Source organism: Gymnogyps californianus, chromosome 2 (genome assembly GCF_018139145.2).
Source record: "Gymnogyps californianus isolate 813 chromosome 2, ASM1813914v2, whole genome shotgun sequence".
In the NCBI taxonomy this organism is placed as follows: Eukaryota; Metazoa; Chordata; class Aves; order Accipitriformes; family Cathartidae; genus Gymnogyps; species Gymnogyps californianus.
The window spans coordinates 104,257,484-104,284,239 of record NC_059472.1 but is presented as its reverse complement, the minus strand read 5'-3'; the positions used below and the strand labels follow the sequence as shown (position 1 = coordinate 104,284,239).

General features: G+C 35.7%; 1 protein-coding gene across 10 annotated transcripts; it reads right to left on the bottom strand.

The window, feature by feature from the left end:
• Positions 1-68: 68 nt before the first annotated feature.
• BRD9 (bromodomain containing 9) lies at positions 69-26,560 on the bottom strand. 10 transcript variants are annotated; one of them, XM_050891015.1, is made up of 18 exons: positions 26,440-26,560; positions 25,470-25,690; positions 23,622-23,754; positions 21,796-21,856; positions 20,773-20,917; positions 17,588-17,698; positions 16,632-16,807; positions 14,423-14,551; positions 13,448-13,580; positions 11,027-11,102; positions 9,158-9,253; positions 8,256-8,388; positions 7,326-7,437; positions 5,654-5,692; positions 5,124-5,195; positions 3,625-3,727; positions 1,798-1,965; positions 69-1,038 (listed from the first exon to the last, which is right to left on the bottom strand). In XM_050891015.1, exons 1-18 carry the CDS (start codon positions 26,510-26,512, stop codon positions 938-940), a joined length of 2,082 nt encoding a protein of 693 aa, XP_050746972.1. In that variant the 5' UTR covers positions 26,513-26,560; the 3' UTR covers positions 69-937. The 10 variants fall into 10 exon arrangements, with proteins under 10 accessions (XP_050746972.1, XP_050746973.1, XP_050746974.1 ...); XM_050891016.1 differs by having other exon boundaries at positions 14,423-14,512; XM_050891017.1 differs by having other exon boundaries at positions 16,632-16,747.
• Between the last annotated feature and the right edge of the window lie 196 nt (positions 26,561-26,756).

Below are 26,756 nucleotides of genomic sequence, written 5' to 3'. Positions count from 1 at the left end.
CAGACTTAGAAAGATAAGGAAGTAAAATTTTCTCCTGGCAAGAACAAGATATTTGCAAACATCAAAAGTGCTTTTATATTTTTATTAATATTTACAAAATATTGTAAATTCTGTAACATTTGGCCAGCTTGCACATGTCAATGGTACAAAATCCCCCAGTTACATCAGTACTGAATTACAAAAGTTTTATTTTAAAATTACTGAAAAGCACACCTTATCCAATATTTTTTCCATCCAAGTAAATATACATATCAAATTAAAAAATATAAGTATTACATTTTCTTTGTGTTTCAAGACACAAGGGATCACAAAAACACTCACCTTTTTTAGATCCAGGGTAGAATTCTCGTAGTGAGCACTTTAATGCAACTACCAAGTATTGTTACTCTCAAATTAAGTATTCCCTAGAGTTATTTAAAAAGTTTTAAAAATATGGGGAATCAGAAACAACTTCTACAGATTATTAGGGTTAGGAGATGGGAAACATAATAACGATCACAATTCATTCAGTTCTGTCACTGCTGAAATAAAACATTCCTTCTTGAAGACATTCACGTTAAGACCTGAACAGAACTGGAAGATAATTCTACTAGAAACATTTAATGACTGCTGCCATGATACTGGGAAAATTATCACTTTTTAGTTTCTATACAATACAAATTTTTCTAACACATTATTTGTTGTTTTTCAGTCAAGATTCACACACCAGTAGACAACGACCTCCCTCAACAAACAAATCAAAAGCAGGTTTTGGTACATTGCTAACAACATGATGTACTAAGTAGGATGGGGTTTTTTTGTTTAATCCAGCATATATGATAATATTATACAGGAATCCTCATAGAAAAGAGGACAAAATTGAGGTTTCTGCCATGGACAAAAACTTTATAAAAACATAATACAATTAAAATACAAAATATATATAGTACATGTCAGATTAGTTAGTAGTGGCATTTGAGGTTTCTGGAGACTGAAGAAATTCATAGGGATCGTGAACCATGTCTTGCTGTTCTCCAACACTCAGATGAGAGGGGCTTCCTGTAGAATATGGGGAAAAAAAGATCAAAACCTTTAAAAGTCCAGAAAAATAATGGAGAGATATTTATGTATATAAACAGCATGGTTATTTCACATGTTCTTTTCAGACTTTTAAAGCAAGACAGACATTTAAATGATATTTAAACAGGAGACTTTGAAAAAGAAATTACAAGATTCTTCAGTAATTTAGATCCTTTTTGAAAAAGCAGTCAATACTCTATTACTTTGAGTTGAAAAATTATACAAAATGTAATTGAGTATCATCCAACCAACATCTCCTACCTTCTTAGAAATGGCACCAAATTGTTAAGTGGTATGTTACCCTAATCGTCCTGTCTTCATCACTGAATTTTACAGTTGACAGTGGAAGGCTATTGTAGAATCCCACCTGTTACTTGCTGCATACAACTATGCTGAAGTAAAATAAACATCATATGCTCCTTAGTATTGCTAAGAGCATAAAATGCAACTGCATATAGACATTTGCCAGTCAGTATCAATTTACTTCACAATTACTTCAATCATGCCTAATAAAAAAATAAGTAACTACCGTTAGTGTCCTTAATTCCACACGTCAAAAGTATGTCTTCTTAGTTGCCTTTGCCATGCATATTTAAAAATTAAAACATGATCCTGTAGTCAGCACACTGTTTTATCAGAGTAGTTTCATGCAAAGATTTATGTAAATTAAAATGTAAGTTTTAACCAGTTTCAATTGGAGCAGAAGGACTACAACTTCTGTGACACAGGTAACTTTACCAAGATGATGTTGGTCTCTTTCAGAGGTATTGGAGAGGGAACTCAAATTGGATGATGGCCGGGATCCCACTCTGTCAGCCTGAGCTTCATGAAGGTCCTGCAGCAGCTTAGTTGTTTCATCCAGGTGTAAATGGTTATCGTCATGATCAAGCTCCTTCTTCACTTTCCCTAAGGGCCATCAGTTACCAACCAAAACCCATAATTAGCACATGCAGATTGACTCATGAATTACGAAGTCACTATAAAAAAATTCTAAAATGAATTAACACAAGTGTTGTCTATTACACAAATGACCTCAATCTTGCATTTTCCCTTGCACTTCTAAAAGGCAACAGCTGCAGATCTGTTTTCAGTTTCAAGAAATACACATTGAAATGCATTCGGCAATACTGGAGGATGAAGGAGAGTGCCATGGGAAATGGCTGAAACTGAACTGACTCCCAGTATTTAAACAGCTATAAGAGCTTAATTTGTCTTCCTCATCTGTTAAACTCCAGACATGAAATAATGTATTTAGTTTGCAGCAAAGGAGAGGAAGTCAGTAGAAAGATTACTTAAATATCTAACTTAAAATACAGTTAAAATAGAACATGTAATTTATGGAGGTGAAGAAATCCCCATCACAGAAGGTTTTAAGAACAGTATATTCTCCAGCTACGCTGATGTTGTAGTAAGCCAAATAAAATTGTGAAATTGGAAAGAACTGAAGTATGTGCCAACATACACTGTTCTTTCATGTAAAGACTTTTTAAAAAAATTTCCCTCAACTTTAAACAGGAAAATAAACTCTTTCCCTTCTCTTTGGGCTGTCTTCAATGCAGACCTTGCTAACTTTGCAAGAATTATGATAAGAAATAATGCCATAAACTCTCTGGAAGCTAAGTAATCTAGAAGTATGATTATTTACAGAAAGATCAAAGAAGAAAAATATAAGCAGCTTTCAATGGAGCAAGAAATTCATAGTAAGACTGACATGTCTAAACATTATCCATAAAACAGATATTTATTCATTTTTTACTGAACTGCAATAAAATTAGTGTGTGACAGCATAATCAGAGATTACAATTGCTCTTCAAAGAATACTGCACCTATGAGAGAAATCTGTAGACACTTTTTTTTTTCTTTAAGCTTTCAATTACCTTGGTTATGTTTTATAATAGATAGTTTGGCATCTTTCACATTCTGAATTAAAAGTATCTTAAACCATAAGCAGTATTTTTTTTTTGTGATGACATTTTTGAAGACATTTGACCAGCTCAGGAGCCTGCAGAAATGCGAACATTACTTCTTGTAGTATTTAAATAAGGATACTATCAAAGATGTGTATTTGAAACAACATCTTTTATACAACTGCCTTATTTGAAGCTAAAGTCTTTCCAACATGTGAAGTTTCTTCTGATTTTTGTTTTGGGATGTTCCAAGTGGTGATATGATTGAGCTTCACATACTTAACTACTTCCCAAGTTATTTCAAAAGACAGCATATGAAGCAATAACATTGCTGAGCTAAAGCTCCACACTGATTCTTAAAATTTACGTTACTATGAACACATAAAAAACAAGCAAAGCTATCAAAATTGTGAGGTACAAATAGTTTGGTTTCTTCAGTGGTACAGGAAAAGTTAGCTTGGCTAGCACATGGATGTCTCAAAGGAAAAACAGACCAAGGTTTCATTTATCTTGTACCAGCCCTAGACTTTTACCTATGTCAAATATAGACTTATTACTACTTTTTGAACACATTTTTATTCTTAGCAAATCCAGCTGTTATTTTGCCTGAATGGTAAAACTAAACCATAATTGATGGCTCGTATATTTAATTACTTACCTAACGAACTTAACATAGATATATCAAGAGATACATCTGAATATGGTTTCATAGAAAGAAAGTCCAAGTCAGAAGTGTTACTGTCCCCAGCAGATTCTCCAACCTATTAAAATACAAGAAATAGAAAGACTAGCAATAGTGACAAGCTGTCATAACAACTTTTTAATGTTTAAGGTAAATGCATGAATCCATACTCTCAAAAGCGTGCACCACAACACTTGAGACTGGAGCATCCATAACCATCTTGCCTGCAACTCACAGGCAGCTCAAACATGGTTCCATGACAGACCAGTCATATGAATGGCAAGGGATCTGCAAGATAGGCTAAATATCTTTCATCTCATCATCTGGGACTGTTGAAGTCAACATTACCAAATCCTCTGGGACTCAACTACATGCTGAACTCATTCCTGTCTCATGGCAGAACCCTGGCAGGGGGAAGCATTATCAGTATCCCTCATCATGAACCACTCCCAGATCCCCTTTTCCCTCACCTTCTTAATGCAACACTGGATTTATTGAAATTTTTAGTATGTGACTAATAAAACCAGTAAGGTGGGCCTCCCTATACACAGTATCAGCTGGAGCTGGTCTCTCAAGTATTTTTTCTATACATTTCAATAATGAAATACAGCCTGCACTACAACAATTTCATTTTTTCCACACCTGTTGCAATACTGCTATGTAATGGCAAAAAGTAAGAGATCAAACTAAAACTCGTTAAGCTTCAAAACACATTCTAACAGAATTCTCTGAGGTTGCCTATTCCAGCAGGAGGAATAAGACATGCAGGTAAATACACAACCAGGTATTACCTTTTAGAAATATGAAAATGAAACTTAGCACTTCCATGAATTAGCTTAACCAGTCACCTTCCAGAGAAATACAAACCTTTCCACAAAACATAAGGAATATTTATAAAACTATAAATTTTATTAGTTCCTATAATGTGATCCATATAATTTTTATGTGAATTGCCATGGAATACAGTGCATATCTTCTGTTGTCACAAATAATTTGCAAGATAAACACTGTACCACTTAAAGATAGATTTGATTAGTAGCTGTGAAAGAATAAGATATGCATTATTTACCCCTACTTTCTGACAGACATTTTCAATGGATGCAGTAAAACTGATAAATACTACAGTTTTTTTCCACTTTTACAGCAGGTTGAACCTCAAATATTCATCAGCAGATCAAGCATCTTTCAGATTCCTAAGTGGTCTTTCTGCCTCAGATTTAGTTATGCATGCTGAATTAAACTAGAGAATACAGAACAACAGGACAAACAAAGCCACTAACTAAAATAGACTGAGTGTCAGAGAATCCATTTTAAGTACTGAAAGCTTATTCTAGATACTGTAACCTTAATAATTTTAATCTTCTACCTCAGAGCATGCACATCCTTGCACTGAAACAAAATGAATGTCTCAATACCCTATACCACCACCAACCCCCCTTTTTTTTTTTTCCTTTTTAAACACACAACCATTTTACCATAATCTGTTTGGAAGAATCTGGACAGGTATTACGCAACTTGTGTTCTTCTTTTATGAGAACTGGCAGAACCTAAAGAACCAAATCATATTTTAGATCTTAGCATTTCATAGCTTATACTTATGTTTCCCAAGAATACTCTTAGTTTGTGTAATTTACTGGTTTACCATGATCAGATCCTAGGCCACCTCAGAACACTATCATGTTTTGTGATGTTTGCATAGAACTTTTACAAAAAAATAAAGACTAGTCTTCTCTAACGGGTGACCATATATATTCATGTAAACAATTTAGAACTAACCAGGACAGCCTCTTAGGACAACCTCTTCAGGACTAACCTAACAGCCTCTTCCTTATCATATACTCCACTCATCAATCTTTTCTGTATTATTACACAGAACAGATGCACATTAAATAAAATTAGGAATTTGAATGTTGAAAGCCCAGAGAACATCACTTTCTCTACTTTAAATGCCAAGACACTTTTTCCAGTAAAAAAACCAAGCAGACTGAGTATCAGCATAACTTACTTTAACTTCATCCAGTGGTTTTACTGGGATGTTTCGCCTCTGGAAAGAAAGAATACTAACAATTACTTTTATTCAACATTAAGAGAAAGACCTCTTTCTTGTACAATTTCAAATATATTCAAACTTTAAACACAAAATGAGGCTAGAGACAGCTAACTTTTTCACATATCTGTAAAGCAATTACAATGTAACAGTTACTGTTTTGAAATATTTTAGTATTATGCATTTTAACTAATCTGAGTCCCCTTACACTATTTCTTCTGCCCATTAACTTTATATTCAAGTGCAGTATCTTAGTCACTAATTCAGTAACTTCTGATTCCAAATCATTTAAGGTTGCACTTTCAGAGATACTCATTCTTACTCAAGTGTAGCAGCACAAAATACTCAAGCATAAAACACCATGGCACATCATCACTGAAACACATTTAATTGCACAAAGTCTGTACATACCCCCATATGTCACATCTGAACAGAATTTCTAAGTGTAAATAGCCATTGAACATTTGAAAGGTATTCAGAAATTCTCATTTGGAAAAATATTCATAGAACAAGGTGGCAAAAAGGGAAAGGCACATGTTTTATTTTAAAGCTAAGTTCAATATGTTGTATACACACTTTTCTAGATATGGAAGAATATTTAAAATACTGGTTTTGAACTTTCGAATTTTTTTGAACTAATCCTTTACATTTCTTCCTGTTTCATATACAAACTTTTTCCAGTAGGGACTGGAAAAAAAATACCCAGAAAATTATGAATGGTCCTCTGTATTTTTCGTTCTATTGTCTCCTTTTCCCCAAACATCACCCACCTTATTCTACTTCTAAGTCTGCAGAGATTTAGCATAATCTCATTTCTACCATGTCAGGAAGTCTGAGTACCTTCTATCTTCCCCCCCGCCTCCCTTTCTTTATTCTTGAATCATTCAGAATGTCATGATTTTAAACAGCAGACAATTATTTCAAACTAAGAGTGGTTTTCAGAGTGAAGAAACAAGATTTTGCAGTTTCTGGTAGTCTGTTTTGTCTTCGGAAGGCAAACATTCCCACTAGAATTATACACACTTCTGAGAAAAATCTCTTCTCCAGTCTTAGTATGAATCTCCTCGGCAAAGTGCTTTTGGAAATACACTAAAAGTTCTTCCTTCAGATATGCTACATGAATTTAAAAGTTAGCACTGTTAGGTAATAGATACCTGTACAGCGATATTAATCTATTGTCCAATATTATTTCAATGTTCCAAATAATTAATCCTTCCATAAGGAATATATTTTGCATTTAAATTCAGAAAAAAAAAAAAATCCTTAACAAAAGCATTGCAATATAACTCAGAAGCAGATACCTAAGTCATGACATTGAGTGACAGGGCTGCCAAACACCATTCAGTTGGTTGGTCCCTTCTCTGCCCTGCTATGTTGCATCCCCCTGCCTCTTCCTTTCTGCACTCACATAGTGAACCACATTGATCTTGCTGCAGAAAAGAAAAAGATTACTTTGCTGCTGATTAATTCAGTTTCTAATTTGGTTCACTGCATGGTTGCATGAACAGCTAAGCCTGCACTGCTTAAACTGACAGTGGAAAACAAAGCACCTCGTACAATATTAAAACACAGAAACAGGTCCATTCTTGTGTTGACGAACTTGTGACATTTCTGTGCATCAAGGACACACCTGCTTTAGCTGATAAATAGTTTTGGAATGATCTCCACTAGTGATCTGGTCCAGAAGATCATCTACTATTTTCTTGCTGTAATTTCCAGCATCCTTCACAAACTCTTGTAAGCTAGTAGGAATGGAGATATAAGCATTACAGAAAATGTTCACTTCATTAAAAATATTTCAACTTATAATATGGTTTTCCCCACCTGCACTGCATTACACCTACATTTTCCTTTTTCTTCTACTCTTCTATGCTTCTTCAGAAAAGCAATTAAGGCCTTCAAGATAGGGTTTTTTCCTTTTTTTTTTTTTTTTAAATGGAAGTAAATCTATCTGCAAACTTGTATTTCACAACTACCAGCAAATTTTCACTTGAACTATTCACCAGCAGTAGGTTAAAAAAAAAAACCACAAAAGAAAAAAGCTTGTGATTAATTCTTTCCCTCCAAGATTAACAATTTAATGAAAACTGGCATTTTCCTTTTCAAGTAGCTTTAACTGTTTTGAAGCTCCTTGAAAAATATCACTGTTTTAAAGTCACTGAAATCTATTACTTGCATATCTAAACCTACTTACTGCTGGTTTAAAGCAAAATGCTAAATCTTTAGCAACCTATAATATCCTGTGGTCAAAGACCCTAATAAAAAGATCCATAACAGCCTTGCAATAAAATAGGGTAACTTATTAAAGTGCAATAAATAGGGTAAATAGGGTAACTTAAAAAGTGCAAATGAAAAAAACAAACAAAAAAACCAAACCCAAAAGCAAAAAACCCCCACCAACCAGGATGACAGCTAGCTTCAAGTTTTATAGTGAGTTATTTTTAAAATAAGTTCTAGAAAAAAATATCAGGATTTGGAGGCTCCTAGTTGACATTTAGTCCAAATTGCTTTTCATAAAATTGCTATGAGAAGTTAGGCCTCCTAATAAGGAAGCACTTACCTTAAGGCACACTGTATCCCAGTTTCATCACCATATGCTGAGTACAGGAGTTCCACTTCATCTGATTTCAGATCATGAAATATAGAATTGTTTTGCATGGAAGGTGCTGTACTAGCACTTGTAAGAAAGGTTACTAGACAAGCAGAAGAAAGAGATGACAAATAATTAACACAAGTGTAAAAGACCACAGGGGGCGGGTGGGAGGGAAAAAAAGATTTTGTTTTCTGAAACAGATACAGAAAGTGCAGTGTGCTTTTTCCTCCAGCTGAAATCAAGAGCAATATCTCAAGGACACTTCCAGACTCTAGAATCAGCGCAACTATTTTAACCATATAAATAAACGTATTTATACTACTGGAAAATAAAGAACTAAGTTAACCACCCCACTCCCACAAAAAAAGATTCATCCCCCCACACCCTTTTATATTTCTGCTTTTTGCATGTGTCTACTCCACTGTTGTTTGCCAGTCAGTTTCTGGAGAGCAGACTAGAAACTATTAAAAATGTCAATAATACTAGAAAAAAAATCCACGGTTTGTGAAATTCTTGTCATATGATACAAAAATGCAAATGACCAAAAGGTTTCTTTCTCAACTCTAAGCACAGTTGCTCAGGAAAAATTACTTCCTCCAGAGAAAATGGAGTACCATTATTGGAAGGCTTCTAGTGTGGCTATAACACTAAGGCAAAACATTAATCCATAAACCCCTAATTATGTTTAATAAGCAAAAAAGTCAATTTAATTGAAACTGCATTCTGCTGTAAATGGAATAATTATGTGTTATAGAAATAATCAAGTGAACTTTCATTTGGAGACAGGTATAATCTGAAATTACTTTATATCAAGAAATTGCTCAAACATTTAATTAACACAAAGTTAAAACGTGTTCTTTGGCATTTACCTTTATTTCTTCGTTCATCTTTAAAGCCCAGTGTAGTGAAGCCAGGTAATAATTTGCTTGACAGTGAACTCAGATCCACTGGGTGAGTCTCTTCCTCTAATAATTTGATTTAAAAGAAGATAATTTTTAGAAAAGCATTTCACGTTTAAAATTTATTTGTGGTGAATATTTAGATTTTGCTATTTTAAAAAGCTGCAGTTACCATAAAGGCTAAATGTCTTTTAATCTGTACATTAAGGATAGGTAGTGTAATTCAGGCTCTTCATTTAAATTTCAAATACATGCTGTAAATATGTTTCCATCTCTTACTCACAAGATCTATGGCTTGCTTAGTTATTTCACTTTTAAAGTATAGAGCAGCATTTGAAGTTCTTTTACTAGCTGATTCACAAACATTCAAGATCCAGATATTATGAAGTGATAAAAGCAATTTCTTATGTTGACTAAGTGGTAGTTTGTCTATAGAAACCCAGCCACCATGTAAAGAACCTTGTTAAGATAATTACCATTATGGCTACAGCAATATTTCTTTCTTCAAAAGTTCTGAGAACTGCTTAATTAAAATGGCTCAAATAATTTGGAATATGCTTTTAAACTCAAAAAATCCCAACAACATTTAGGACACTTCCAGTTATTTTAAATCTCTCTGGCTGTTATGGAATCTAATGGTAATTACGCTCAATTACTGAACAACAAAAAGCAAGTTTATCCCTAGAACCTTACTAGGATAAAAAAAATAAACTACAACAAAAATTCAGATTATGCTATTAGCTGTAAATTCAGTGTAACTAGTTTTAACTATACAGACAATCAAAAAAGATTCTGGAGCACAGAAACATCATGAAGTGGTACAGTACTTTACAGCACACAATGAAAGCTTGCTCTGCTCCCATTACCATCACTGTCTAAATTTTCAGTGGCATGATTTCAGAGGTATTAAATCACATTCATTTTATCATTTAATTTTTTCAGAAATAGGTAAGGGCATGATGGCAGACGAAATGCTCAATTTCATTCCAGAAAAATTTACTACCAAATGAAAAGGAATTTAGACAGTAATAGAGTTACGGGCTTGTATCTCCCAATCAAAAAATCAACAGAAACATGACTAGTCAAAAGGGTTCATGCATTCATCAATGCAACAATAGGTAAGCTGTGAATGAATTCCAATCTCAAAAGGTGCAGAGAAGGAAGTGCTAAATCAACATGACATACAGCAGCATAAAGACTATGACATTTCATTCATTACAAACTTTCAAAACTTCTGCATTTTAAGCTCAAAACTAAAACAAGTGGAAAGCATAAGACAATATAAATAACGTATAGTAGCAACACAAACAAAAACCCACAGAAAAGATCAAGGAACTAAAGAAAAACAATTAAGCAAAACCTAATTAACTTAAAACTGAAATTTAGCTAATAATTTAAATTAGGAAATAAAAAAAGGTAAAAGATTATTCTGAATTTGCATCTGTGCATTGCACATTTACATAGCATTACAGCACTTTTATTCACCTTTTGTCTATTAGATTTTAACACTACAGGGTACTTGGAGCAAAAGCCTGTCTTCCAAGTTCTCTATAAAGTTGTAGCAATGTATAAGTGCCTATAAATAGATATTGTTTTACCTTCTTATTGTTAGGATCAGTAAAACAGAGCATCTGAATATGAAAATTGAAAGGCAAAGAGAAACATCTTATATTTGAGATACTGAATATAGCTGTTGGGGAAAATGGTTTGGGGAATAATTTTTTTTTTTTTTTTTAAACTCATCTATCCTACACAGGATCTGTATGTACAGTTAAGACTTCAAAATCTGCTAGAACATTCAACATTAGAAATGTTTGCTTGAAAGATTAGGGCATTTACCTTCCGCTTCTGGATCAGATGAATTTACTACACTAAACAATAAAGTTCCATCTCCATTTTTTTTCAGATAACCAATCTGTAAATAGAACCACAAAGATACAAATGCAATCATTCAAAACAGTCCAAACTCAAAGAAGGAGTTGCTTACTTACACAGAAATCTATAAAAAGCATTTGTAGCTGTATTCAGATCCTGCCCTCTGGTATTCCCTTTTTAATACAGAGAATCTTGGGTCACAACTATTTATCACTGCCTAGCAAATGCTTCAGAACAGAAAACTTAGGAGTAAAAGTTCGTATGTCATATATACAATTCCTTATTCATCTTCCTAAATCAGATCTAAAGTTTGCATGCAAGACAAAAAACAATTCCATTATAATTAGTATGGAGCCAGGCTTTCTGACTGCCAAGCCACTTCCTTTTTAGAAGCAGAACTGTAACTCCTATTCACAATCTACCTCACTGTTTATTTTCAAATCTAGACTGAACTGCTTGTTTTCATCTCTCACCCACAACTTTCTCTAATTAGAAGTACTTCTATGAACACACTATCAAATTCTTAAAGAGGAAGAAGTGCTATGACAAACCTATCAGAGCACACAAACACAACACTAAAAAGACAGCCAGAGACGCAAAAGACAATAGAACACACTGGGGTCTGTAAAGATAGAGCCAGAACTGATGCAACAAACTAAGCTGATGTCAGAAACTGACTACACACGAACTGTGCAAAAAAGACTGTAACTTCTCAATAAAGATGCAAAATGATAACTATGCTCTCCCTAAAGAAATATTAGTAAATACTTCCAAGTAAATTGAACAATAAATCTCTCCCCTATTTTGTTTTTTTTCCCCTCCCTCTTAAAAAGTTTAAAACTCTCTCCATACATAAGGCCAAAGCTAATGTTGGCATATAATAAAAATAGAGATGACAAATGCTGGGAAGAGAACGAACAGGAACAATACCTTCAAGTGATGGCAAAAGTTAACAATGGTTGAACTCTAGGAACGTGTCAGTGTTACCTAGATTCAGTGGGATCTGCAGTGGGTTGTTTAGCTTATTAACAGCCTAGGCAATTAAGAGCTGCACACCTAGAACAACTCTTTCCTGAACACTGCAAAACTGACTGCATCAGCGTGAAAGGCCTTTTCAGTAAAGCTAGGAATTAGCAGAAGATTGGTATTGCTTTAAAGGGTTTTTAAAAAGCCACTCTTACTTTGGAAGTTTCAAATAGCCTTCAATCCTAGCAAGTCTTCTAATTATCCAAAGAAACAGAAATATACTGAAGAAGCTAAACCCTCTCCCGCTGTTCTTTGAGGCTTTACTTCCTAATCCAGTTGAGCCTAAGGTGACTGCATAACAAGGGCCATTGTCCAAGAAACACACATCTAAGTTTGAAGACACAACTGCTACCACTAATGCTTCAAAGCAAGCGTTTCTTCTGCAACAGTTGTTAAAAAAATAGGTGGAAAATGCAGCATGTAGCAACATCCTGATTCTTGTTTCGATTGCAGTGGTCACTAGAGTATGTGACAGAATGAGAAATGAGGACAAAGGTGGTCATAAGACTCCACACAATGCAAGGGAAACAGAGTAAACATATCTCAACACAGGCCTGTAGTGAATGCCTGTAGCATTCACTCCAACCCTAGCATGAAGTAATGAAGGAATCCACCATTATCACATAGCTAAGAAAAAAACAGCCCATAAACAGATCGGGCTGAGAAAACTGCACTAACAGTATCACTGAGCTTTTCCTTCTAACTCTTGGAACAACACAAAAACCAAACACATGGAACAGTATCAGAATCACATTCAAGATGATCAAACCTGTGGTTAGCACTGTCCAAAATTCCAACATGGACAAACTACTGCTATCTTCTCCTAGTCACCGAAGGATGTCTGTATTTTGTACTCTCACAAGAACGTGCTATAGCTGACAGCTACTACCTGTAGGTACAAAACTACAAGAAGTTCTGGACTTCTCATTGAAAACAGTAACTTAACACTTAAAAATTCCTGAATTCCTTAGGTTGGGAGGGGAAATCCTAATAACCCTTCAATCTATGCCAAAGTTTGCTTTTTCTGAGGTTGCAACAATAAGAAGAGTGTGATGCTATTTTAATCACTTTCAATGCTAAGGGTTGCAATTAAGCAAGTCAGATTCAAGACTGAGCAACATTTCACTGTTTTCTGCAAGTGAATTTCTGAAGATGTTCATCACACAATACAACTTGAGATCCATTTAGGACACCCTACAATGGGCTTCAGTGGGAACTAAATGATAGACAATAGCCATATTGGTATTCTACACAGAGCACACATCCTAGATGTTACAGTCTCAGAAAACTTAATACTAAAGCTTGTTTCCTAAGATGAAACAAAGCACTCTATAGTCAGACACAAAATGGAATTGTGACCTTGCTGTTGGGTAGATATCGATTGATCCTATCCCGAGCTTCATCTGCTGCATGTTCCACTAGTGCCAGGACATGTTCTTCAGCAGTGCTATCTGTCAGGCTGCACGCATTTCCCTCAGGTTCAAATATGCAACTAAGAAAGAGAAGAGGAGTAGCTGTAGAAATTAAAAGCTAAAACAAAACAAAGGGCTGAATTCTGGGTTTGCTAAATAGAATAATCAGTCCCACTCCTCTCCCAGGGTCAGTCTACTTCAGCATTTAAGTGGAATTATAATCATATTATGAAACTGAAGTTTTGCAGCAGAAGCTGAGAACTACGAAACTACTGAACTTCAAAAATTTAATTGTTTCTATACCTTGATGAAAATACAGGAAGTATTAAAAAACAGAGATTGGGAGTAAAATTGCATTAATACAAGGTGAATGCTGTATGCGTCCTTAGTCTCCCACATGCACAAATATGCTATTTTCACAAATTCCAAATAGAAACATGCAGAAAAGAAATTACGTGATGAGGGAATGGAGACTGCATAACTCTGAGAAAAAAAAAAACCCAACAGGCTGCATTTATGAGGATTATGTCATTTAGTTGCTTGTAGAAGTAGGACACTGCTCCCCGTCTAACAGGGAGTCCTTTAATTCCTATGTTTGTTAATATTGGCAATTAGTATTCCTAATCAGTATCAATCACACCATTCCTTCTCACTGAAATTACAGAATTTAACATTTATCTTTCAGTAGATCCCTTTTCATTAAAGCACCAAAACAATAAAAACATAACAAATAAGCATACCTAAGATGGAACAGGACATATCTTAGCTATTATATAAAATCAGAGAAATGTAGTATTATAAGGGGAAGTGTGAAGATATCATAGGATATGGTAGTCTTCATTATATTATATATTTAAAATAAACTTTGTACATCAAAATCTTTCAGGGCATTATATGGACATTAGACACTAGGGCCAAACACCTTAGGTACTGGGTAGAGCATCTCCTCACACCAAATCCATTTCTCTCTCCTGGGTTATCTTCTTCCATTTGCTTAGCTAAGAATTTCTCTCTGTATAGAGATTCAGATCCGATACACAAGAAAGTTTTGCTATTAAAGACAATAAAAAGATCACAGGATCATACTATTATGAGACAAACGTGTTATACGATTTTTGTTTCATTGAAACTTTAAGAAAGGGTGTACACAGCAGGAAACTCCTCAACAACTGGCACTTTCTATCACACTCTACAGAATACTTAATGGACAAGAATTTTGAGAGAATGTTCAGAAGGTTACAACATCCTGGACAAAATTTTCAAAAACTACTTAGATATTAGGATGTCCAAGTGATCAAGTCACTTTCTAAACTACAGTATAGAGGTCTAAACTGCTTTAAAACTTTGCAAACATTGACTTCAGCTCTTTCTCTGTTTTTAACTGTGAAATATGAAAGCAAAAATTTCTGCTATTAGGTTTGATTCTCCCCCCAAAGCTCAAAAAGAATAATATCTAATCTACTGATGCCAAAATACAAATGTTTAAAAGGTCAAGTTAATTAGAAAAAACAAATTAATTCCAACTACTAACGTTACATAAACATTGAAAACAACAGGAAAGTAAATTTATACCACAGCTGATTGCAAGGAAACTGATATCAGTTTAAAATAACTGACCTTTAATTTTATCCTATCTGAACTGTATGTTAAGGTAGGTATTAAAGACAGAGCAGTACTACATGGCTTGACAGTCTCAATTTCTTGCTCTGTTAGCTATCTGTATTTGAAGATGAGCACACAAAAAGTAGCAAAGTACAAAGTTACTCCTGTAATGGAGTTTATGTAAGAATTAATCAAAAGAGAAAATCTATTATTCTGGGCACCATACAAACCAACTCATCGTATCTTTTAAAAAAACCAACCAACCAAAACCCAAACCACCTCCCCCCAATCAAGTCTTGTTTTCAGAAAGGTACTTTCAGTTAATTCCTATACACAATCCATTAAACAAAGAACAAATTACACTGTTAATTCTGCATGATACAGCAACAGATACGTTTCTCTATGTTGACAGAATAGGTCCAGCCAAAAAAATTACTCAGTTTAAAATTATTTTTGAAGATACATGTTGCAGTCTCCTATTTCCACAAAACAACTACATTAAAATACTACTTCTTCCATCAGACATTAAGCAGGATTACAAAAATGCTTGAAGTGTAACAAAAAACATGTGGCTGATTAGAACTCTAAAGTTCACGTTTAACAAAAATGAGAGAGCAGGAACTTGAAATAACAAGTTACATTTAACTTTTTTTACTTTGGATGTTTAAGAAAGAAGCCTGCAGAACATATCTACATGATCAGATTATTTAAGACCTAACTAGTAATGCTCTGTTAGAGCTTTATTTTCATAAAATTCCAGTTGATATAATGCTCTACAGTTTAAATTGAACATCTATCCTAGGATGTCTATGTAAGAACACTGAACAACATAATTTGCTTGTAAATCACAGTTTCTGCTAAAATCACCTCATAAAATAGCAAACGCTTTAATTAGACTAAAATTAGATTTTAGCTATAAAAGCATGACTTTGTCACACGAGGGTGCCTATCAGCTGGAAGATAGCTATTACAAAGAAGCTTAATAAGATTTCATTGGGAAGATGTTATCATCTGCTCCAGAAATAATCTCCTGTACCTCTATATCCTGCCAGATAAGACTAAAGTTAAATAAAATAATTTACTGATCTGGGGCCACTTTGCCCTCCCAGAAAGATCCTGTTAGACTTTGATACAGTCAATTATTTTGGGGGGTGGGGGAGAGGACAAAATGCAAAAGGTATTTGTGTCTGTGTTAAAAATGAAAGAACATTTCAAACCATGATGATAAGAAACTACTCATTATTTAACACAGATATAAAGAAGGATAAAAATATCTATATATACATTAACTAATTTTTTAAAAGAATATGCAGTCATACTTTGAATTGTTTGTTTCAAGTTGGGAATCACTGGGTTATTAAACTAGTTCTATAAATAAACAAATAAATAAAATACAATAAAATTGCCCATTTATCCTATGGACCACAAGGAGAAAGGCTGAAAGGAGGTTTTTTTTCTCAATTCTTTGCTGCTGTCTAATATTACAAAAGGTGCAACAAACCAGTAAGCATGCCCATTAAAACCTTTACCTAATAACTTCTTTATTTTGCTTTTTGGATTTCTTGGTAGTCTCTGCTTGTACAGGAACAACTTCAGGGACAGGTTCCTCAACTGCTGTGTCTTCATCACCCAAAAGAGCTGCCTGCTGAGAAAAATCCATGTCCTGCATAAACGACATGCTGCGCTTCAAAGCTAACAGCCGTTCCTAGAATCAGAAAGGACAGAGCGGCAGGGACTTAACCTTTCCCTCATAGCCAAGACGCTATGATAATGGTATGGGATGGGAATGGCCATGGCCTTATTTTGTTCTTAATGCCTCGTTTCCAATGGCGATGCAACATGATTTGGTCATGGTAGCATGGCATCAGAATTTCTGCAGCCCAACTATCAAGAGAGAAACAAACAAACAAACAAAACTGCATATGCAAAGACAACTGCCTATTTTACACAAAACTTACCATAACTGCAACACATGCGCGCACACACACACACGTGCACACACACAGAGCAGCTCACCAAAATAACTTCATTTTACAAGTCAACAACTGTATTTGAGCAAAAAGTGCGTTTGCACGCGCGCACCTGTGAAACCCCTGAAACCTCCCCTACACCCACCACCTTCAAAAAAGAAAAGCTTTCTTGTTTATGCAGAAATAAAACTTAAATGAGATCTTGTTTTCAAAGTTTCAGCCAGAAGCAATATTTTACAGTTGGGTTTTATATACTTGGATCTTAATTGTTTCCACTGAGGCCAGTGGAAGAAGCTCCTACAGACTTCAGTGGCGCAGATAAGGTTGAGAAATAAGGGTGTGGTGATAACAAGAATGCTATCAAGCCCTTAAATATAGCAGCACTAACAGGCACTGCTATAATTAATCACAGATGGATGAAATAACATTTGTCATTGTTATTAATTATGTTCCTTTTAAGTATGACAAAAAAACCCCAAACAGTTTCTGCTTTTTGTTTTTAATAGGTCTCTTACTTTGCTCATCATCTTAAAGCCTGTGTGCAGTATCTTCTTGGCTAGCTTGTAGTAAACAGTATCTGGTCTGTTGTAAGTCATTGCGTTATCACACATCAGTTTAAAATCTGCCTGTAAAATACAAAACAAAAGAACTGTTAAAATTTCAAACTCCTTTGTTAAATGGCAGGAAGATACCATTCCATCATGGCCGCTCTGTGAAGAACACAATAATATTTTAGCAGCAGGCTCATGGAGTAAATGCAAGCCAAAAGGTAACACAGAATTGTAAAGGTTGGGGCCCTTTTTGCTTTTTCAAGATGCTCAGTTTTGTTTGGAATTGGCTTTTTGGTTACAAAAAACCCCTTTTCCCTGAATGCCAAATGTAACATTTCCTCTTTATGCAAACAGACCAAACAGAAGAAATGGAGACATTAATAGAAGGACTGAGGCACCAAGCTAAGTACTTTTTGGTGTTTTTCCCACCTCCTAAATCAGAATAATCTTGAGAAATACAGTGACATCAGAAAGATACAAGGTGTCTTACATATATTTTTAATTTTAGTAATCTGACCACTTCTTCGGTCACTTGCACTAAAACAGAAACAAAAAAAGAAAAGAAAACTTCAAAGTGTAAGAAACAGCCTTCTAAGATGCTCACTGCATGCAACAAAAGAACAGAACAGCCAAGCCTGATTTTTGTCTCCTCCTTTGAATGGTTATCTGTCATACATAATTTCAAGTCATTTTTACTGATGCAAGTTCCCAAAACAAAGGTGTAACACACTCCACTGTAAACAGAACCAAAAAAATTTGTTGCAGATTGCAAAAGCTTTTTCTAGGGTGCCTTCTTTCTAGTCACATGCTACTGATCTGTAAAGCAAAGCACAGAAAGCATTATTAGAAGCTCTATGAACCATTGAATTAAAAAGACATTATTATATGCCTCTGAAAATTTCTGACGTTGGCAAATCAATAACCAAGCATCATGCAGTAGTCTTTCCAGGCACTTCACAAATTGGATCCTAACAAATTAAACCGGCGCCTGATTTAAGAATATATCTTTCTCTATTAATAACTTCTCAATATTTAAACAACGATTGTTCAAGCAATTAGGTTTTATTTATTCTGTAGACACAAATGCAAGTGGTTTTTGTGCATGAGTCCACTATATTTGATGATGACTTGATTATGTGCAAAAGTGTATGCAAACAGAATGCTATGCTTTTTGAAAAATTAACCCACTGAGTTTACAGACCAGTGAACAGAATTGCTGAGACAAAGATTTTTGAAGATGACTATTGTGGTTGGACATAGAATTCTTTCTAAAGACTTTCTCTGGTACCCAACATTTACAAAAAATAACCTTGCCCTACTGTAATCCTGATCAGATTCTGTAAAAACAAAAAACTGTTTTATTTCCTGTTTCCATACAGGGATGTCAGAGCAGTGGTCTCCTAATCATTTAGTAGTTGTCATCAAGCCCATACTAAGCAAGCAGGTGAAGAAAGTTACAATTGGTAGTCTGTGACTTTCTATAGCATTTAAGCCAACTGCCTTTGCTTAACGAGACCATCACAAAAACAGAAATTGAGGAGGTGACATGGAGGAGCAAACTATGAGCCAAAAAGCAGATAAAGAAGCCTACGGGAGCTATACATCTAGTGATGGACTTTGAAGTGCTGCAGAAAAGGACAGAGAAGAGTCTTTTGCTTGCCCAACTTTGAAGTAGACCCTTTTTTTGGCAGCAAAACTGATGAGTTTTCCACAGCAATTTCCCCTCTTCTAAATACAGCAAATGCTTCTTGCCGATTCTACTCTTAGACAGATTATTTCTTGGCTTGTGACTAGCCTCAGCTAGTTATAATAGGTATATCAGAAATGAAAGATAATCCTTTAAGCAGGCCTTGGTTTAGAGGTCAAAACCCTATAAACTTCATTTCTGTATTACACAGAATTACAAAGGCATAAGCATAATTAGGTACGCTCATATATCTAGAAACGGAGTCCAACCTCTGTCACTGTAAGATGGACAGACTTCTATCAACCATTTACTGCTCCTCAGAGTATCAGCAGAAACCAAGTCCTTCAGAAAAAAAAGAATCTGTCAGTCTAAACAGCACTGCTATTTTCTTTTTTTCAGGTTGCTATCCCACCAGTTTCAATATTGCAACCTTGCCTGTAACTAAGTAGAGACACAGAGCTCCCATTCAAACTTCCTTTTTAAGTTGCTGAATAAGACAGTCCAGCAAGCCAACAGAATTTACAGACCTGAAGGCACTGCTGATGGCAATGCTATTACGAATCCTTCTTTACTATTTCCTAAAAATCTCTATACTTTTTTTGAAAAATAAAGCATACATAACAAAACAGAATAATCTTTGTCAAAGCACCTATAGGAAATATAAGCCATTCTTTGCTCACCTTGCTGGACCTTTCAAAAGAAGAAATTAACCCTGAGAAGCAAGCCAATGCTCTCTGCCAAGTCTATTGTTACATCACCACCACTCTAGAAAATAATAATACTGAAGGCAGCTACTAAAACTTCATGAATCAGTTAAAGAAAACTCCTTTCCTTCCAGGAGCTGGCAATACCATGAAAAGATTTCTTACTGCACTGTCTGTAAAACCACAATGCATCCAATAAAGTATTATAGCAATAGCCAAACACAAAATAGCTAAGGCAAGTTGCCAATAAACTTGCTAAGTAAGTTTCTGCCCAAAGACCATTCCAAATGAACTTATATGGAAAGCAGGATAATTAAAAAAACATATGTAGTTGTTACTGAATCTTATACAAAATGCTTCAGTATATCCACAGTTTTCTTGCAGATATGTCAAAATTGCCGTTTAATCAATCTAACCAGGTCTAAATTTAAAAAAAAAAAAAAAAGTTCCAGGTTCTTCAACCACTTAAGTCTTTGTGATAGTCTTACTCCTGTTTATGTCTAGTAGCATGAATTCCATAGAACTTTAGAGTATGTTCTTGGTTTCCACAGTAATTTGTAGTAGATTGGAGTAGAATATGACAAATATAGAGCTTCCACAGTGAAAAACAAAGCAAGAAACCCATTCTAACACAAAAGCGCTCAGTTCTGAAAAAATGCACGTTAAAATAATTAATGTAAGAAAGGCTTCTACAGTTAAAAAGAATCTTCAGTTTCTTACTAAAAAGTTCTGAAATAACTAAATCTCTATCAATTCACCTTGAATTCAGTGACTGATTTGTATTCATTTGCTGCAATTTTTTCCTTCATTGTACCAAAATCCATAGGGTGCTTTATTATCATGGAATATCCTGGAGCGATGGCATCCGTGACTGGAAAAGCAAAAAACCCATGAGGATCTTTCCTAAAAATAAAAACAATACATTTAGATTTATATCAGCAAACAAAATGACCATTGTTTTTATACCACATTAATGGTATAAAAAGAATAGTACTACTTAAAAACACTAAAAGCACTCTCATAAAACAGAAGCATATTTGAAAAATTTCCTGATACACGAGAGAATTTTGATTACACATATGTAGACTTTTTGAAAGCGATTCAGCTAGTTCTTGAATTACTTAATTATTTCTTGTATGCTTTCTGTGTCTCTATCTACACTTCAAATGGGACTTTTGGCTTCACTGAGTAATCACATCTTCAATTCTTCTTGTTCATGAGGTCCTCTAAAAATAACTACAGCACTTAATTTCAAATTAGTTCCAAATTCAGCTTATTGCTATGTAATAAAAGAGGAAAATGATTTTTTTTTTTTTAAAAAACATGAGGTACAAGGTTAACACCTTATGGAAAACAATAAAATAAAAAGCCTCTCCAAATTAAGAGGATTATCAAGTAAGCAGGTATAAACTTGCTTTGGTATCTGACAGAGGACACAGAATAAAACAAAATTTCATAAGAACAGTTCAATCTTTTAAATTATTAAAATTCATAACTGTTTTTTAATTCGTAAACTAAGTCATTAATATTTAATAAATTCATGATGGCAACATATCCTCTACCCGAAACACTTCCCCGCCAAAAGCTAGAATTGCATAGTTGGTAATAATTTTCCTCAACTAATCTTTAAAAACTACCAGGTCTGACATGGTTGCGAAGGCTACCGAACACATTACAGGCAGTCTTTAGGCACTACTTTCAAACAGAAAACCAGGACAAGAAGTTGTAAAGTAACACAGATAAATACGCATTAGACACTGTCGACACAATACGCTTAATACCTTTGAAGCTGGCGAAGGAAATGTTCTAGTAATTGCTGGATCGGTGTGCTCTCATTTTCAGCTGCAGTTTGAGATGGAAACATAGATAAGTGCAATGAAACAGAATATGGGTATATTTATTTATTTAACAATATAAATACCAGAGAGAAAATCTTAACTACAAGTACAGCTTGTACTGATCTGAAGGTTAATGAGATATGGATTTCAAAGCAGAAGCACATCAGATTTCTAAGCATACAGTAACTATTTCTTCTCCTTTACTACTTCCTGAGTTTCAACCACATTAAAAACTAGTAGACATTAAATCAGATGTAAAGCTAAGTCTTGTAGTTGTAAGAAAATGTATTAATAAGGTGAAAGTAAGGTATTACGTATTTTTACAGGAAAAGAAAAGTGAAACTTGGTTGCTCAAATACTGCAGTTGGGAAACCCACATTCTTACAACGTTATCCGTGCAATTTTAATGGTTTCTTTACCATAACACCCATGCAATTAGCTTCTCTGAATCTTTTCAGTCAAAAAGAAGAGTGACAAATAGATGCAGATTTGCTGGCAAGAGAGATACTGATTACAATTTCACTTCCTGTACAGATTAAACAATAAACACTATACGTTAATTACCTGTTCCATGCACATACTTCAGAGAGACTGGCTTTAATGTGAAGTTTGAAAAACTAAAGCAGCAGCATGCTGAAATCTAGAAATAAAACTCCCAACTCTTCATCATGATAATGGAGAGACATCTCCCTTCTTAACCAGAACAGGTAAGGTAATTTATATGCTTTCGAACGACATTTTCCAAGCAGATAAAAACAGAAGCCTTGTCAATATAGAGATCGGTTTTTAGCTTGTCAGTTTTTCAAGGCTCCAGACCACCCAGAGACATAAAGATTTGACCAGAAAATTTCAGTTACCCCTATTAGGTCACCTTGACAGTTGATGGACACCATTCCTCAATTTAATGTGCAGTCATAATTAGAAAATTCCTCAATAAATTACTTGACCAGTCAACAGGTAGTGTTCCAAAGACAAGACTCACAATATTCCTAAAGACCCAACTTTCTGCTACTAAGTTCCATTTCCAGGCATATGTGTACTGAGATCACGATCTATTTGAAAATTCTTGTAAGTACAAGTTTCCACTGGATAATGTTGAGTTTTAACTATCAAGCAACGGCTACAGGTAGAGAAAGCATGGCAAAAATCTGAAGGGATTAAACATGCAGAGGTTACCACACACAACTGATAAGTATTTTGGCTGGTGATGAGAATTAAAGAAGATTGGTAAATGAAAACTGGGGGACTATGGTCTTTAGAGATACCCTATCACAACTTACTGCCATACTTTTGATGAAAATAGAGATACTAAAATTAAAACTCCACATAGGTTATAAAAAAAGACCATAACAACAGCTAAGCAGCCTCCACAAGATTTTTTCCCTTGAACTGAGCAAAACTGAGCAAAAAGTTTCAGACATTCTGACCATTGTTCTGTAAATGCTGAGGAAATGCTAACGAGAAGGAATTAGGGGAACACTACGCACAGTAATACTTTTATACTAGCTTTATTCTGCCAAGTAACAGGAGCCAGAGACAGATGTCCTTGGCAAGTTCAGTCACATGAAAACAAACCTACTAAAACCCAGAAGCACCAAGAGGAATATTGACTTTTCAGACAGCAGAAAATTCTGAATGTTGGAAAAAATGAAGTCTCTAGATTTCAGCAAAACCTCACGGAAATTTTACATTTTGGTACCTTTGACAAAAGCTTTGTTGTGTGTGCTTTTAAAAACACCCAAGATGATTTAATTTTTCACACTGCTCACCTGGCTGAGTTCTGCATGCTCTGACAGGACGATCTGGAGGAGGTTCAACCTCCACTTTTTTCCCAGGATCAAAGTCATCAGTTTCTCCTTCAGTGTCACACTGTTCTTTCTCCCTTTTTCTCTTTTTCTCTTCCTAGCACAGCAGGAAGAAGGCAGATTTTAGAAGAACATACTTGGAATGTGCAATCCCACATACCAAAATGTAAGAGACAGCGATTTTTCATTTGGAATACTCATTCTATATCTGAGCCATAATATGGTCTAAACAATAGTGCATACATTTTCACTGTCACTTTTTCAATTTTCTTCTCCGATTAAAACTAATACTGTTCACCTTTTGCTTCTTTGTATTTAATATACTATTGTTCTATCATTAGTTACTGTACTTCTACTGAAAAGAATGTTAAACTCTGAAGCTATTTATATGTAAAATTGCATGATAATAAATTACACCAGAGAGTAAAAGAAGTTAATTTACTATTCAGGAAAGATCTGATCAAAGCAGAGCTACAGACTATGTGGTTTTGTTGTTTGGTGCATTAAACAGCAATCAATAAAGTACATAATAATTTAGGAAGCCTACAAAAGAACCATAAGAAATGCCTGGTAACAGTGGTGGCAATTAATGATCTCTTCCTGAGCTTCAAAGCAAAGGCATGCCTGAGTCATTCCTATAACCTTACAGTCATTATTCATGTTCACACAGAAAAGCATACTTTCATTAACCTTGTTTAGACTACAGTTTTGTTACTTATCTATCCGTTAGCTTCTTTTGCATGCACTAATAATGAAGTTCTGGGAAAAAAAAATCCAAACAAAACCCCCCCACAATTTAGCAAAGGCAAAACAAATAATTCGATTTGATGCTGCAAGATCTTGTATTAGACAGTTGTTTTGCTACATTTCGAGTCCCAGCCATACTCTTAACTGAAACATCTGAAAATGTTTGTACAAAGAAAATGTTCCCTGTATTCAAGAGCTTCTGAATGATCCTACAAGATACATCCCTTTCAAGTAATACAAGCCTAACAAATAAATCAATTCAAAATAACAGATGTTAGCCATACACACAAAGTAGTACCGAAAAAACTGTCATATGAGAATAGTAAAACTACATGACAGAAGAGAATTAAAAAAGCAGAGAGATCAGAGAATCATTAGTACACAAAAGAAATACTATTAAAATGAAATTGTACAGGTAACTGTACCGTCACCGCCTTCTTGCTGATTTCAATCTAACTCCTAAAAGTTCAGCACAGACAACTAAGGTGACCACACCATTTGCTACTAACAAAGCCACAAAGCCAACCATGCAGGTTATTCTAAACAAGAGCCAACAAGACTATTGTACCACATTACTCAACAGATCAGATTTCAGAAAGCTGTTTTGAGTAAACATATCAATTTCAACGTCCAATAACTTGGCATATCTCAGGAACAGAAATGCAATCTAGATTTATTTGAAAAGCTGAAAATACTCTCCCTCAAAGGGTAGCAAAACATGTTTCTGATGTGGCTGAAATATAAAACATGCAACTTAAAAACAGAAGTATTCATATCTCCAGACAAAGCAAATGGATAAGAAAAACAAGCAGTTACAAGAAAGAAACTTTTACTTTGTTCAAAAAAATCATCACAGAGGTATCTCTTTTAAATGGGAGAAATACAGCAACACACAGAGACGTTTTCTACATTTGTGAATTGCTGTCTCCAAACAATAAGCTTCTCGCAGCAGTGATTTAAAAAAAAAAGGGGGGGGGCGGTTCTGTTACCCTGCAGCAGATTTTAGATCTGATAAGCAAGCATGAAGAAGACTAGTATGTCTGAATTCTAAAAATCACAGCTTACCTTTCTCTTTCTTCTTTCCTCATCATCTAGATGCTTTTCTTTTTCCTTCTCAGACTTTTTTTTCTTTTTTTTCTTCTTTTCTTTATGTCGTTCTCTCTCATGATCTGATCTGTCATCATAGTAACTAGAATCATGCCCTGACCCAGAAAGTTCAGTCACTTCACTTCCTCCAACTTTAAGCACGAGCTTTAAAGGTTTTTCCAAAGGCTTATCCACATAATCTAAATTAAAAAAGTAAAACATTTCATAAATGGACATGGAGGTGACAGCATACAGCAATTACTGATGTTTCTTCTAGAAATACTAGAATTTGCTGCAGGTTGAAAATATATGCAATACATTTGGAAAGAAAAATAACAGCTAAAACTAACAAATCCAAGTTAAGAAACAGCTGTTCAGCTCATTTTACATCACTATTTTCCACAAACCTGTAATACGTAAGGAACTAACTCCTGGGCTTTCCCTGAAAACATCATAAGATCCTTATCAGAGTAAGGCGAAACCAAGCATCACTCAACCACTGCAGTAACCAGACTCCATCTGTAACAGTCGTACGAATCACGAAGACGCTTGGTCTCAAAACTCACCGCACCAGCGCCGCAGCGCTCGCTCCGCGTTCCCCGTGCCCCTCCCGAGCCGCCTTCCCGCGGACGCGGCAGCCTCCCGCCTCCTTCAGGCCATCACCCGCTTCACCTCTCCCACCCCCCGCCGCTCAGGAGCTCCGCAGCACGCCGCTTCCCTTCGTCCCCGGCCCCATCCCGACAACGGGAGGGCGCCAGCGGCCTGGCCCCGGGGCGCTCGCCCGTCCCCGGCAACTCAAACATTCAGACAAGGGCCTCTCCCTCCAGGCGTTCTGCTGCGACCCAGCCCACGAAGGGATGCCGGGTCCTGCCGACAGCCACGGGGGTGGGGGGGGGGGACGGGACGGAGTAGACGGGTCCCCCCGCTCTGTACCGCCCCCGGCTCTTACCACTGTACGCGGTGGCGGAGGCCGAGCGCCATTCCGCCTTCTCTGCTTTATGTTTCTTGTGCTTCTTCCCCATGGCAGAGCCGGCCCCGCCAACCGCGGTCTCCCCTACGGCGTCTCACCGGAAGCGCTCGGGGCGGCAGGAGTCCTTCCGCCTGCCGCGGAGGAAGATCCAGGTCAAGGGGGAGGGCCGGACCTCCGCTCGCCAGCCCGCCTTTTACAAAAAGGCGGTAGCGGTGTCCCGGTGCGTCCGGTCCTCTTCGCGCTCGAGCCGGGTCTTTTCCCCTCCCTGTGCGGCGGAGGCGGCGCAGCCCTCGCAG

Excerpts from the sequence above, each read along its gene's own strand:
- BRD9 (XM_050891015.1), bottom strand. The coding sequence starts at position 26,512 with ATGGGGAAGAAGCACAAGAAACATAAAGCAGAGAAGGCGGAATGGCGC. Across the intron at positions 23,755-25,469 it reads AGGAAAGAAGAAAGAGAAAG|GAAGAGAAAAAGAGAAAAAG; the intron begins GTAAGCTGTGAT and ends CTGCTGTGCTAG. Across the intron at positions 13,581-14,422 it reads TGCTCTACCCAGTACCTAAG|TTGCATATTTGAACCTGAGG; the intron begins GTGTTTGGCCCT and ends TCTCTTTCTTAG.